General features: G+C 54.4%; 2 protein-coding genes across 2 annotated transcripts; one reads left to right on the forward strand and one right to left on the reverse strand.

The window, feature by feature from the left end:
* Positions 1-4: 4 nt before the first annotated feature.
* Positions 5-12,022, reverse strand: LOC144195794 (voltage-dependent L-type calcium channel subunit alpha-1D-like). Its single transcript, XM_077715641.1, has 47 exons — positions 11,884-12,022; positions 11,327-11,796; positions 10,511-10,700; positions 10,290-10,395; positions 9,534-9,673; positions 9,321-9,466; positions 9,095-9,247; positions 8,793-8,989; positions 8,632-8,735; positions 8,418-8,560; positions 8,214-8,343; positions 8,087-8,113; positions 7,855-8,015; positions 7,564-7,789; positions 7,277-7,484; positions 7,071-7,191; positions 6,901-6,973; positions 6,763-6,826; positions 6,640-6,697; positions 6,446-6,542; positions 6,244-6,373; positions 6,103-6,162; positions 5,935-6,041; positions 5,772-5,859; positions 5,595-5,702; positions 5,482-5,534; positions 5,260-5,406; positions 4,982-5,183; positions 4,753-4,911; positions 4,571-4,681; positions 4,411-4,494; positions 4,272-4,292; positions 4,054-4,182; positions 3,912-3,977; positions 3,747-3,838; positions 3,513-3,672; positions 2,770-2,897; positions 2,595-2,691; positions 2,380-2,482; positions 2,171-2,272; positions 1,975-2,099; positions 1,621-1,907; positions 1,343-1,537; positions 997-1,259; positions 795-907; positions 381-716; positions 5-307 (listed from the first exon to the last, which is right to left on the reverse strand). Exons 2-47 carry the CDS (start codon positions 11,343-11,345, stop codon positions 104-106), a joined length of 6,033 nt encoding a protein of 2,010 aa, XP_077571767.1. The 5' UTR covers positions 11,346-11,796; positions 11,884-12,022; the 3' UTR covers positions 5-103.
* A 321-nt stretch (positions 12,023-12,343) lies between these two features.
* Positions 12,344-14,340, forward strand: LOC144195778 (pancreatic progenitor cell differentiation and proliferation factor B-like). Its single transcript, XM_077715619.1, has 5 exons — positions 12,344-12,576; positions 13,456-13,568; positions 13,704-13,781; positions 13,856-13,925; positions 14,012-14,340. Exons 2-5 carry the CDS (start codon positions 13,514-13,516, stop codon positions 14,133-14,135), a joined length of 327 nt encoding a protein of 108 aa, XP_077571745.1. The 5' UTR covers positions 12,344-12,576; positions 13,456-13,513; the 3' UTR covers positions 14,136-14,340.
* The last annotated feature ends 267 nt before the right edge of the window (positions 14,341-14,607 follow it).

The raw sequence follows: 14,607 nt of genomic DNA on the forward strand, positions 1-14,607 counted from the left end.
TAAATCCATTTATTGGTGTCCAAAGGAAATAGAAAAAGATTCGGGAATGGACAACAAGTGCTAAGTGCGGCGGCGGCGGCGGGCTAAAAGCACGTTTTCAAAGTCAGTAGGAGACCACGCAGCTCATCTCGTCGGCCAGCTGGTCCTCCAGGGCCGAAACGGGGGCGCCGTTTCGGGCCAGCAGGTCGGCGGCGGCGTTCTCCATCTCGTCCAGGCTCATGTGACACGCCTCGGCGATCTCCCGCTTGGCAAAATTCACAAACTTGGGGTCCTTGGCGTAGATGCCCAATCCCTCCGAGATCAGGATCTGCAAAAGGTCACGGCTCGGGTCACGGCTCGGGTCACGGCCCGTGGTTTCCTTCTTCAATGGCGACGCTTACCGACTCCACCAGACTGTCGGCGCTGCCTCTGTCCAACAAGCCCCGGTCGGGGGGCGGGACCCTCAGGCCGCCGTAGGTGGCCGTCCCGTCCCAGTAGCGTCCGCGACGGCCCGCGGCGGGGAGGCTGGCCGAGCCCTCGCCCCACAGGGGCCGGCTCAGCCCCGTGTATTCGTCCAGCAGGACCGGGGGGGTGTAGATCAGCTTGCCCCGCCTCCCGGGCGGGGGGCCCAGACCCGGGGCCGGCGTGCTCCCGGCCGCCACGCGCCGCCGGTTGGCCCACGACGCCGACGACGAGGACGAGGCGCTGCTGGGCCGGGAGTCCAGGCTTTGCTGCGTCTGGGGGTTACGAGGCCACAAAACAAAGAACTTTTGGCTTTTGCGAGAACAAACCAGCTGCCGGTCTCCGGGCTCTACCTGGAGGCGGGAACTGGGCCGGCGGGCGTGGCTCCGATAATTGGGCGGGACCACCATTTCGTCCACGCTGCTCTGCGGCCTCAGACACTTGAAGTTAAACGCCGGTTTACGGCCTGATGGGGGGAATTTTTGGATGAGTTCAGCAATGTAACCGCCGTTAGCATCTAGCGCTCAATACGTGCTAGCCATCTCTACGGTTGACCTTTGGGAACGGAGGGCAGCAGCCTCCTCCGGACAAACTTGGCGCCGCCGTTAATTCCGTTGTAGCCGTCGCCGGCGTCACTTCCGTTGGTGACGCCGCCTCCGTTGCTAACGTAACCTCCATTTTCTCCGTACGCCGAGTGCCCGTTGACCTCGTAGACGGGCGCGGGGTGGACCCCCGCCTCCTCCGCAGGCGCCACTTCTCTCTCGTAGACGGGGTCAGGCGGGAGTGGGAGAGGCGAGGTGGGTTCGGCGTACGAGTAGCTACGGGGAGAAAGAACGCTAGCTGAGCCGTCGGCGTGGATGGGCTAGCTAGCGCCAAACGTCGGCCAGGTACGTGGACTTACGGTGGCTCAAAGGTCACATTTGCAGGCTCTCCCTCGTTGGCGGCGACTTGCTGGGGGACGGGGGAGACGACGGCAGGGAGGGCGGGGACAGGGGGGACGGCGGAGACAGGGGCCACGGTCACAGCGACAAAGGCCTCCTGCGCCGTCAACGCCGATGTGTCAGGAGGTGGAGGAAGGTCGCCGGCCGAGTCCGGTCTGTCAGACACACAATTGTTAAATAGGTGGCGACTTAAAAAGCTAGGACAAGCTAGGAAGTGGCGGATGTCCCCCCCCCCCACCTGCCAGGAAGAAGACCCTGCGACCGGAGCGGTTGTTCCGTCACCACGGGCTCTTCTAGCGAGGGGGCCGGAACCGGGGTGGGCACGACCCGCGCCGCCTCGCCGACACTCACTGGCGCCGTTTCCGACGTCTGGGCCGGCGGCGGTGGGGTGGGGATGGTCCCGATCCCGCTGCCCTCGCCACCCTCGCTGTGGAAAATGTCGTCGGCGCCCTCTTCGTCTTCCAGGTCGCAGGCCATGGCCAGCCGCATCTCCGGGGCCAGGTCTTGCAGCGTCCGCAGTCCCTGCTGATGAGGCACGGGGCCTTGCCTTCCCAAGTCGTTTAAGGCGGGGCGTTATGACGGCAGCGCTCACCTGAAGGGAGGCGGCCTTGTCCTTCTTCTTGGACTTTCTCTCTCTCTCTTTCCTCTTGCGGTATTTCTTAAAGTAGTCCTGAATCAAGAAGCTGGCGTAGAACTTGCCGCACGTCACCTCGTCCCCTGCCGAGGGATCGCGCGGTTGGGAATTGGTGGGCCCCGACCCCCCCACGCCGGACAGTTCCGCCGCCTACCTCGAGGGGGCGGAATGATCTCGTCGATGAGCTTGGGCTTGGTCCGCTTCCACAGTTTCTTGATGATCAGCTTGAGCTCTTCGTTCTGCTGATCGATGGCCCCTGAAAGACAAAAGAGGGAGCCAATCGAGGGCGGGGTCAAAAAGAGGGCTCTGGGCGGGTTCTCCGTCTGGACCCCCTCCCAAAAAACTAGGACTGCAGAGTAGAACCTTCAGTCTTGATCTTGAGCGACGTGCGCACCAGAGCAAAGAGGGTGGCGTTAAAGGTGACCGTCCCGTCCGGGTGCAGTGGGACGTTCATGGAAACCAGTCTCTGAAATGGGGGGGGGGTTAGAGTTCAGTTTTTTTGGGGGGCGGGGGCAAACTGTAAAGACCGGACCCAAACGCAGGCCTAATTTTAAGTAAGTAATGTAAAGTGGGTGTACTTTGCAAGCCACCCGGTGGGGACAAAGTTTTCCGAAACCCAGGGGGGGCTGGATCCGTCTCAGCATGGTCACCACGTCCATGTGCTTGATGCGACCGCTGCCACAAATTAAAAAAATTAAAGAGACGGGTTAAGGGCGGGTGGGGAAGTCAAAAGGGGCCACGGGGCTGTTTTACGTGGCTTCCGGGTCGTAGTCGGACCAAACCCTCTTGAACTCGTCCAGGTGGTGCGTCCCCAGGACCGTCCAGTCGCGGGTCAGGTACTCAAAGTTGTCCATGATGACGGCGATGAACAAATTGATGATCTGGACGGTGGGGAAAGGGAGAGGACGTCTGACAATTTGGACAATTTTGGACATTTTGGACAGTTTGGACAATTTTGGACATTTTGGACATTTTGGACATTTTGGACATTTTGGACATTTTGGACATTTTGGACATTTTGGACAATTTGGACATTTTGGACATTTTGGCCAATGTGGACATTTTGGACATTTTGGACATTTTGGACATTTTGGACATTTTGGACATTTTGGACATTTTGGACATTTTGGACATTTTGGACAATTTGGACAATTTGGACAACTTGGACATTTTGGACATTTTGGACATTTTGGACATTTTGGACATTTTGGACATTTTGGACATTTTGGACATTTTGGACATTTTAGACATTTTGGACAATCTGTAAAATTTGGACCTTTTGGACATTTTGGACCTTTTGGACATTTTGGACAATCTGTAAAATTTGGACCTTTTGGACATTTTGGACCTTTTGGACATTTTGGACAAATCTGGACAAATCTGGACAAATCTGGACAAATCTGGACAAATTTGGACAAATCTGGACAAGTCTGGACAAATACAAATCGAGCTCAAAACGGGCCAATACCTTTTCTAAATGGATTTTGTGGACTCACCAGGTAAGCGCACAGCATGAAGAAGCTGATAAAGTAGATGTAGGACAGGTTGCTGCCGCAGGAATACTCCTCGCCGGGCTCGGTGTCCGACTCGGGGTCGCAGCGGCGCCCCGGCAACGCCGCCAGCATGATCTCCTGCCACTGCTCTCCGGTGGCGCACCTGACAAAGGACAAAGGACTTGGAAAATCTGGGCCAGACTAACGGAAGTGGGCCCAAAACAACTAAAGACTGACCTGAAGAGGACCAAGACCGCCATGAAGAAGGTCTGAAAGTTGCAGTTGCGGTTGATGTGCGTGTCGTCGTCCACGGCCACTTTCCCAAAGGTCTGCGGGACGAGACCGGCTTCTCAGTCCCGTCCCAAGTCCCGGGGACGGCCATCCCCGTCCCTCGCCACTCACCTGCATTCCGATGACGGCGTAGATGAAGAAGATCATGGCGATGAGCAGACCTACGTACGGCAGAGCCTGCAAAGGGGAAAGGACACTCAGCTCCAAGGTCCATTTTTGGGGGTGTGGTCAACTCTTGCGGTCTCGGCCCCACCTGGAGAGACTTGACAAAGGTCCAGAGGAGGGTCCGGATGCCTTCACCTTTGCTGAGAAGTTTGACCAGGCGCAAGACTCGGAAGAGACGGAAGAAGGTGATGGACACTTTGCCGCTCTCGCCTTTGCCCTGGAAGACAACAAACTCAGGTTCAAGTCCCCCAGGAACCTTGAAGAAAGCCCAGAAGACGGACAGACGGACCCCTCCCGAGATCTTACCTCGCCGTGACCTCCCCCGCCCTAACGTCGGCAGCCAAAAGTCAGTATGTCCAGATCCAGAACCAGAACCAGAATGGAGGAATCTGGTTTTAGTCACCCGAGGGTTCGCCAAAAGAACGCCCCGGGGCGCCATACTCACGCTAAACTCGGAGACGGCAATGTCCAAAACGCTCCCCACCACGATCAGAGCGTCGAAGGAATTCCACGGATCGATGAAATAATGCTGCGGGGAGGCGGGAAAAGGGGCGGAGTCACCGGCGTGACCTCCGGTGCGAGGGGACGAGTGGGCGGGGTCTCACGTGCGCCCGTAGAGCCAGCAACTTGATGATCATCTCGATGGTGAACACCACGGTGAAGATCATGTTGAGGATGTCCATGACGGACGTGAAGAGTTTCGACTGCTCGTAATGCTGCCGAGGCGTACGGGAAGCTGAGGGGGCGTGGCTTAGAGGAAGGGGCGGCGTCTTTAGACCAGACTTACCTGGATGGCCAGTGTCAGGGTGTTCCCCAGAATCAGGACGAACATGACGTACTCAAATTGGCTGGAGTTGATGATCTTCCAGAACTTGAGCTGGGACGGGTTTTTGGGGATGTAGATCTTGATGGGTTGGGCTTTCAGGGCGTAGTACACGCATTGGCGCTGCGTCCACAAAAAGGACAACTTGTAGTCAGCCAATCCAGGGTCAAGGGTCAGTGAGCGAGCTCCAAACCTGGTTCTTGTTGAGCTCGCAGTTCTTAAACTCGGCCTCGCCTTGCTCCCGGAAAGTGATGATGACGAAGCCCACAAAGATGTTCATCATGAAGAAGGCGATGATGATGATGTAGATGATGAAGAAGATGGAGATTTCCACCCGGTAGTTGTAGATGGGCCCGTGGTTGATGGCGTTGGCGTCCACGGCGCGGTACAGGAGCCTTACGGGACGGGACGGGATGGGACGGGTTAGCGGTCAGGGCTAAGGCGCTAAGGCTAACGGCGCACGCCACTTACTGCGGCCAGCCTTCGAAGGTGGAGACGGTAAAGAGCGCCAGCATGCCCATCAGCACGTTGTCAAAGTTGAAGTCGCTGTTTTCCCACACGCGTTCTTTCACCATGGGGTGGTTCATGTCGCCGTCCTTGAACACCACAAACGTACCCCTGAAAAACATAAACAACCCCTGGCTTAACGGACCCGTCGGACGCCGTGCTGGGGAAGACCGGGCGACCACTCACTTGCACTCGTCGGGAGTGTGTTTGGCTTCGTCCGTGCAGCTGTAGAAACGTCCCTGAAAGACGAAAACCGTGGTCAGAGGGCGGCGGAGGAGCCCCCCGAAGACCCCACCCACCTTGAAGAGCTGCACGCCGATGCAGGCGAACATGAACTGCAGCAGCGTGGTGACGATGAGGATGTTGCCGATGGTGCGGATGGCCACGAACACGCACTGGACCACGTTCTGCGCCCCAAAACATTGTCCTTTCAGATGGACGTCCTTGGGAAAAAGGGCTCAAGACGGGACACCTACTTTGAGTCCTTTGGCCCGGTTGATGGCGCGCAGGGGTCGCAGGACCCGGAGAACCCGGAGGATCTTCACAACGGAGATGGCGCTGGAGCTGAGAGGGATCGAGGACGTTTGTAAAAATGCCAGGACCGGGACAAACCAGAAGACCCCATCGAAAGCCACTCACTGAAGAAAGAAGGACGTGAGCGAGACGCCGACCACCAGCAAGTCCAGAAGGTTGAAGGCGTTTCTGCAGAAGGAGCCCGAGTGCAGGAAGGCGCCGTACACCGTTACCTGCCAAATGCCACCACCCCTCCTTATCTGGCAACCCTAATCTTAAAACCGAATTCCTCACCTTCAGCACGATCTCCACCGTAAACACCGACGTGAAGACGTAGTCGGCGTAGCCCAGCACCTGAAACAGGGGGCGGGGCATCTCATTTGAGTCTCTGGGGAGGGAGGGGCCAAAGAAGAAAGGGGAGGCGGCCGGACTCACGATGTTCCGAAAGGAATGCGACTTGATGGGGTCCTCGGCCGCCAGGGAGATGCTGCTCAGGATGATGAACACCAGGATGATGTTGGTGAAGTAGGCGTGGTGGATCAGGTTGTGGCAGGCCACCCGCAGGCTGACGGAGGAACAGCGGGGAAAATAAATGAAGGTAACGTTTGAAAAAAAGCTCCATCTCGCCACTACTCACCAGTTCTTCTTGCCCAGGATGAAAAAGGAACTCCCGTCGGGGATGGGGACGATCTTCTCTTTGGGTCCGGAGAACTCTGGTTTCAACGGGGCCACTCCTACCAGAGGGGCGGTGCATCTTAGTGCTTTTTACGGTGGGCGGGGCCCAGCCCAGCCCAGCCTGGCCACGCCCCATCCCAATGCAGCGGCTCGTACCCTCCAGGCCCTCGATGGCCCTCAGCTCCTCGTTCTCCTGCCAGTCTTCGTCCTCGTTCTGCCCGGCGACAAGCCGTTTTTAATTTGCAAAAAAGCCAAGGAGCGACAAAAAGGAAAACCTACTCCTCCGTCCTCATCCTCTTTCTCGTCTTCGTCGTCCCAGTCTTCGTCGTCGTCTTTTTTCTCCCTGGAAAACACGGTCCAATCGGTGAGAAACGCCAATGGGAAAGTCTCCCCTAAGCTCCGCCCCCCGCCACTCACTCCACTTTCTTCTCGCCGCCGCCCCCGGCCAAATTGTCCACGGCGATGGCCAAGAAGACGTTGAGCAGGATGTCTGAGGACGCCCGGCGTTAAGTCGTTTTCGCCGCCCGCTTCTGCCGCACGGCGCCCCGTCATGCCCCGCCCCCCGGGGACCCCCCAAAAAAGGATACAGTTGCCGCAGACAAAGAGGATGACAAAGTAGATGCAGACCACCATGTTGGGAAAGAGCGGGCCGCCGTAGGCCATGATGCCGTCGTACATGACGGCGTTCCAATCCTCTCCCGTCAGGATCTGGAACCCAAGGGGGGAGTGGCCAATAAAGTGGGCGGAAATTAAGAAGAAGAAGAGGAAGCTGACACAAAATGGCGACGCCCACCTGGAAACAAGTGAGCAAGGCCTGAGGGAAGGAGTCGAAGGTGCTCCTCTTCATCTGCGTCTCGTCAAAGTTGAATTTTCCGCCAAAGAGTTGCATGCCCAGCAGCGCGAAGATGATGAGGAAGAGGAAGAGCAGGAGAAGCAGCGAGCAGATGGCTTTCATGGAGTTCAGAAGAGAGTTCACCAAGTCGGATAGGGCGGCCCAGTGTCTGGAAAACACAGTCAAAAGGTTAGTCGGGAGACAAATACCCGAGGCCCGTCGCCGGGCAGATCGCCGGCGTCCTCCACCGCGTCATCTTGAAAATCCGTAGCAGGCGGATGCAGCGCAGCACGGCGATGCCGATGGGCGGGATGAACTCCGACTCCACCAGCAAGGTCTCCAGGATGCCGCCGCACACCACGAAACAGTCGAAGCGGTTGAACAGGGCCAGGAAGTAGATCTGCAGCCCGAAGGCGTACATCTTCATCAGCATCTCCAGCGTGAACAGCAGCAGAAGGATCTTATTGGCTCGTTCTGAGGAGGAAGCACAACGGGGTTTGGGTCACAGTCCAGACTGGTTTTTCGGGAGCTTTCCCTACCCTGCATCTCCGTCAACCACTTGGGCTGTCCGTAATGTTCCGAGGCGCTGGCCACCGTGTTGAGGAAGACCAGGAGGAGGACCAGCCAGTAGAAGTTGGTGGTCTTGACGGCCACGCGGCAGTTCTTCCTGAAGGTGTGGTTCAGTTGGCACAGTTGGTCGCTGAGAACGAAAAACAATGATAAACCAATGGCCTGACGTTGGGCGAGACGGGTTCCTGGCCAGGAACGTACCAGAAGCTGTTGGCCATCATCTTGGCCCTGTCAAACAAAGACCGCCAATGAAAGGTCATCAATAAGGACTCTGACTCGAGGACCACATTATCTTGACGGCGCCGGCGCCACTGGGCGCCATACCCACATGAGAGAAGCGCAGAATCCGCTATCGTCGTCCAGGTAGGCGATGTCATCGTCCGAGTCCGATTCCCCGTCCTCGCTGTGTTTGTACCAGCCGAACTTCTTCATCATCTTCTTCTTGGCGATGGCGGCTCCTATCCCATGGTCACCCCAAAAAGACAATTAGAGAGACAAGCGCTTAAGCACCCCCACCCCACAAATCACTCACGTTTATTGCCTTCTTCGTCCACGTCCTCGGCTTCGATGAGCCAGTCCATGTAGCCGATCATGTCCTCCTCCATCTGTTTGCTTTCTTGAGCCTTCTGCAGCTCCCCGCGAGCCACCGCCTTTTCCCTCTCCTTGGAGAATTCTCTGAGGGGGAGGAGCCAGTGGACAGTCAAGTCCAGCCCGATTGGACAGAGACTCCCGTCCATGCGACTTACCCGCTCAGCACTCCCAAAACCAGGTTGATGATGAAAAAGGAACCAAAGATGACCAGGGAAACAAAGTAGATCCAGGGGATCCCGTGACCGATGGCGTCGTTCATCTGGGGGGGAGGAGCCACGTGAGACGTCGGCCTTGGCAGAGAGACCATTGGCCTTACCCAGTAGAGGACGTCGGTCCAGCCTTCCATGGTGATGCACTGGAAGACGGTCAGCATGGCGAAGAAAATGTTGTCGAAATTGGTGATGCCGCCGTTAGGCCCCTCCCACTTGCCCCGGCACTCGCTGCCGTTGTCCGAGCAGAAGCGGCCGCTGCCGGCGAAGGCGCACGGCGACGGGTCGTCCTCCACCATCAGGCCTGACCGCAAACGGTCCGAACAGAGGTCGTCACTTCCCGTTTCGCGTTGTCCAACTCATCGGTGGACATCTTGAAATGTCCTTTGGGCTTGACGTGCGTCCTCACCCGTGCTAGAGAAGAAGCAAGTCTTGTGCATCCGGCCGATGAAGAGCTCCAAACCGATGATGGCGTAGATGATGATGACGAACATGACCAGCATGCCGATGTGGAGGAGCGGCACCATGGCCTTCATGATGGAGTTCAGCACGATCTGCAGGCCTAGCCGCCATAGGCAAAAGGTCACGGAGGGACGGGGGGGGGGGTACGGGGGGGACGGCGACGGCAAACCCACTGGGCACTCCGGACACCAATCGGAGAGGTCGCAAGACCCGGAAGGCCCTCAGCGCCTTGACGTCCAGACCGCCGGGTTTGCCGGCCGCGTGGTGGGCCTCTCCGGGTTTGTGGTCCGTCATGGCCTCCGCGATCACGCTGAACAACCTGACGGGGACGTCAAAATGTCGTTTCACCCGAAGCGCCTCGTCCGAGGGTCTTGTCCCGGACCTACCCCACGATGACGATGACAAAGTCCAGCAAGTTCCAGCCGCTGCGGATGTAGGCGCTGGGATGCATGACCAGACCGTAGGCCAGAATCTTGGTGAAGGTCTCGATGGTGAAGATGACCAGGAAGACGTACTCCACTTGCTCCTGGAAGGGCGCAATCCCAGAGAGTCAACGTCCGTGGCCCCCTTCCAGATGGCGTTGGCGGCCCGCTAACCCCTTGAACCCGTCCACCAGGCGCTTAAACTGGGCCAATCCCTTGAGCCAAACCCTTCGCTTAACTCTTTTACCGCCACTGCTTTTATGCGTACTACGTGTAGCGGAAGTAAACGTACTTGCGTGTACTTTGACAAGAAATGTGTATACCTGTCTACCTTGTACAGGTGGACTGTTTTTAACTCAGTGTGTAAGCTTGTACTACAAGAACGGACACTTTTGGGTACTTCTATGTGTCCGTACTTTGTGGGACCTATAGCGCCTGCCAGAGGGCAGCAGCGACCAGAGTGGTATCGGGGACCCATACCACCCTGGTCACAATCTGTTCCAGCTGCTGTCCTCTGGAAGACGCTATAGGTCCTACAAAGTATGGACAAATAGGCGTGAGGACAGTTTTTTTCCCATAGCCATCAGAACTCTAAACTTTCGGTAGCAGGACATACGGTCCCTTCTGTGCAATAACTTTTTTATTCTATACGTAGCCTAACCCTTGTGGGTACATGCATATGGCTTGATAGCGTGTATGACATTTGGCGAGAGAACGCACCAGTTGATGGTTGCTGGCGTTGGAGTCGTCGTCCGGGTAGGGTTTGGTCACGCCCATGGCCACGCAGTTGGCGAAGATGGCCAGGAGGATGAAGATGTCAAAGGGCCTGGAGAGGGAGGTTAAGGAAGGCCAGATACAGATGGACGGATGGACGGATGGACAGACTTGGCAGTCGCCCCCTAGTGGGCTGTCATTGGCATTTGCCCCACCCCAAAGGATACTTCCACTCCACCAACGCCAGCGCCGCCATGCGGATGGGGTTGCTGAGGGTCAGGCAACAGAGGGCCCGGGGGGCCCGCAGGGCCGACTTGTTGGCCTGCACCGCCTTCTTGGCCCCGCCCCCTCGCTTTTTGGCCGAACCCGTGGAGCCCAGCGTGTCGGAATGGCCTCCGTCGCCCCCCGGAGGACCGTCTGACAAAAAAACGGGGAGTTCCCCGATGAGAAGGCGGAACCAAGCCTGTTGACTTGATTTGGGGGGCCCCCCTCCCGTGCCCCGCCCAATTCCTAACTTGGTCTTGCGGGTCACTTCCTTTTTATCGTGGCTCAGAGCCAATTCATTTCCCGTTGACTACTGGACCCCGCCTGTGGACTTTGGGCCACTTACTGAGCATTTCACATACTTCCTCTACATTTTGGGGCACTTCCTGAGAATTTGGGGATCACTTCCTGTTGATTAAGTCATTTCCCACGGACCCCACAGCACTTTTCGTATTTCCTGATTTTTTTAGGGCCCCGTCTTGAGGCAATTTCTGTACAATTAATCAAATTTATAGTATTCTGGGGTAGATTCCGGTTACTGACGGGCGGTTTAACATTTCCAGGCCACTTCCTGTTCAATTTGGGTCACTTCAATCCTCACGTTGAACTGTGAGCCCACGTTTTGACCCCTGAACTAATTCTAAACGTTGACTTTTTGTCCAACATGAGGCAAAATGTCATGGCAACTTTCATGGGGTTCGATGTTTTTTACTTTTTAAAAATGTAAACCCCTTTAAAATAGTCCTACGCTCCATAAAGACCAGCACAGGCAGCCTTACCTTTCTTGCCCACTTCCATGTCTGAAGTTCAGCCCGTCTGGGGATAGCCACGGCGCCCTAAAAGTTGCGATTGGAGCACGTCCGGCGTGTGGCGTCCGGCCGTCCGGCGTGCGTCTTGGCCACCGCGGAGGAAGCCAATTTGGGTTCCAAGGTGGCAAAGAATGAATGGGGCCAAAGCGCAAAGCGGCCGGATTAGAAGGCTTGAGCCGTTTAGGGGGATGAGCAGGGGAAGGCCTCCGCTGGAGGGCGCTCACGTTCCTCATGGCCGGAGAAACAACTTGCTCAAATAGAGTTTTAGCCTCGCCGGTGTGCAGTATTGTAATAATAGGGAACAAACGGCAGGTGAGGCACTTTCACCGACTGGAATGTCGCTCCTAAAACGTCCAATTTTGGTTGTCAGTCATTCACCTTGAAATGGATTGGACGTCTGCCTCGGTATGAGTGAATATGCAGATGCTATGACATCATTTCTAAATAAAACAAGCACAATATTAGCGATTTAGGACTTGATTTGAATGCCTGGCCGTTGAATTTGGTCGCAAAAAAGGGGGAATTACCTGTAGCAAGATGGCTGCCGTAACAGAATGCTTTTCTTTTCTCACTACATTCGAAGCAGGTCTGCAGCCAAGGTAGTGCGCGTTAACCCAATAAATCCACCAGAGGGAAGCAGTGTTCCTTTGGGGAGGCTTCACATGACGTGAAAAACATTCAAATGTCTTTTATTTCAACCATTTTTGTGCTATTTCAATATTATCCCTACATGTTTTTGGTAATTCACGTTTTTTTAATTTTTTCTGATTTTTTCAATGTTTTTTTTCCCTTCTACCAGACCTCTTTTTGCGTTATTGTGCATTCCCCTCTGGGGCTTCTGGGGTCGGAACAGTGCCTCCTATCGACGAGGCATGGAAAATTCCGGGATTTGGACGATGGGAAGTGGGTGGGAGCAGGATGTTGTTATGAGTGAGGCACAAGGTCACGTTCCATCTCCACGGGCCCGCCTCTCGCTTTTAGCTCCGCCCCCTGAGTGAATAAAAGTATCGGGGCTGCCTCAGTGCGCCAAACATCGTCCCCCGAAACCAGACAAGATCATCCATCCTTCCATCTTTCTTTCCTTCCTTCCTTCTTCCCCTCGCCGACGTCCGTCCGTCCTCGAGTCCGAACCCTCCAATGGGCCTTCAAGACCACTGAGAAGAAGAAGCTCTTCTCCTCTGCCATCCCAAAAACCTCGCAGCCAGAGCCTTGCCACAAGGGTGAGTACTACTAGTTTATAGCCCGTCCAACCGGATCAGACCTGTAGTTTGTCGCGAAAGAGAAAGAGAAAGAAGACGAGAAACCGGTCGTTGGTCTCCAAAATGGAGCGAATGGCCGACCGAAATCCTTGGAAAATCAGTCAATTCAGCTTTTCCAAGAAATAAGAGATAAGATAAGCAGTTAGTGGGGGCAGAACGTGAAGTGGCGGCCATTTTAGAGCGTTATGTAGACTTTCAGGAGGAGATAGATACAGAAAGAACTTCTTCTTCTACGTTTACTCCGTTTAAAATCTATTCTTGACGCAAAATAGCAAGTTTTTCTTAAACGGCGACGGCGAAAGACGTCCAAATTGGTGGCCTTGTCGGCGCCTATCGGGCATCTAGCTAAAGACGTGTCCTATCTATGTTGTTATCTATGTTTTGAGGCTCTGGGACATCGTGTCGTGGTGGGGAGGAAGTTAATCCATGCTTGTTGTTCACCAAAATTAAAGAATTTGTAGTACAAACAGCAGTAAGATGAGTTAATAACGTTAAAGCACATTCTTTGAATCTTATAAATAGCGTCCTTATGAGTTAATCTTCCCAATGTTCTGAGCTGAAACCACTTTTTCCCCATCTTCCGGCGCAGCGTGCTTTTATTGTGAAAGGTCGGTTTGTTTTTCAAAGGACGTTAATCTTGTCACCATCTGCTCAAATCTTCACCTGGTTTTACTTTAAGCTTCATCTGTTCCTCCAGACTGGCAATCTGAGCCTTTTTTTATTTATTTTGTAGTCCCAAAAAATAGTATGTTTGCCGGTCTTTTGTAGGAGCCATTTAACAGAAAGCGACCCGTCATGAGTCTGACTTGTAAAAGCTGGTCTTCCATTTTTTTCCTCCAGGTTGCTGAATTTCAACCATCTTTTCAGCGTCGGTTTTCAACCTCGGTCGAAAAACAAAATGGCAGCCATCCCATCTGGCGGTTCCCTAGTGGCCACTCATGATTACTACAGAAGTAAGTGGCTCATTGTTTTGGAACTAAAAAGACAGAAAAAATGGATGGACAAAAATGACTGATTTAAAAGGGGAAAAAAATAATGAAATTTAATATACAAAGGATAATCTTAATTGTATTTTAATCTGTTTTCAGGGCGCATTGGCTCCACCTCCAGCAGCAGCTCTTGCAGCAGCGCCGAATACTCTGGAGAAGTCATCCCCCACCACCCAGGTAGGAAGGCCACACCCTCCTTAAGCCGACGCCCCGCCCCTAACGCTCTGAACCTTTTCCCCACCCCCTCTCAGGACTTCCCAGGCAAGACTCTGGTCACTGGTGGACCTCTTTCTTCTTCGCCAAGCCCGCCGAGAGCCAAAAGTAAGTGGTCTCTGCGAAATGGCTCCGCCCCCCCGGTCCTGGTCGACACCCACCCTGACTTTTACTGTTTTTTTTGTGTGTGGTAGAAACGGCATTTACGCGGTGGCTAACGGACAGGTGACCTGCGCGGCCCGGGAAATGCTCTTCAAGCGACGGGACTCCGCCCCTTCCGAGACCGTCGCCCCGCCCCCGGCCGCATCCTCCTCTTAGAGCCCCTCCCCCTCGGCGCCGACTTGCCGTCACGTTCCGGACGGAGATGACGGCGCCGGACGACCAACCCCCTTTTCTTTGCTTTTCTCATATTTTTTTGCCCGTTTGCTATTATTTGTATGACGACCAAACAAAAAAAACATTTTTTTTCCATTTCTATGCCATTTGTCAACATGATGCATCCAAATAAAACATGAAAATGACAGCAAGCTTTGTTTGTCATAAGAGTGGGGCCGCCAAAAAATTGCAATGATTGATTTAAATGGGAGGAAAAAAATCATGAAATGTAATGTACATTTCTACTCATTTTAATGTCAATCTGCTTTTGTGGGCTGGACCTTTTTAGATAGAATATTTAGATTTCTTTTTCTTGCAAATGGATTAAAAGAGCTGAATTGTCTCTTTTTATAGAACTAAAACAATGAGGTTTTTTATTTTATTTTACAAAATGATTTTTGAACTGAAATATGGA

The sequence above is a fragment of the Stigmatopora nigra genome, chromosome 1 (assembly GCF_051989575.1).
Source record: "Stigmatopora nigra isolate UIUO_SnigA chromosome 1, RoL_Snig_1.1, whole genome shotgun sequence".
Lineage (NCBI taxonomy): Eukaryota > Metazoa > Chordata > Actinopteri > Syngnathiformes > Syngnathidae > Stigmatopora > Stigmatopora nigra.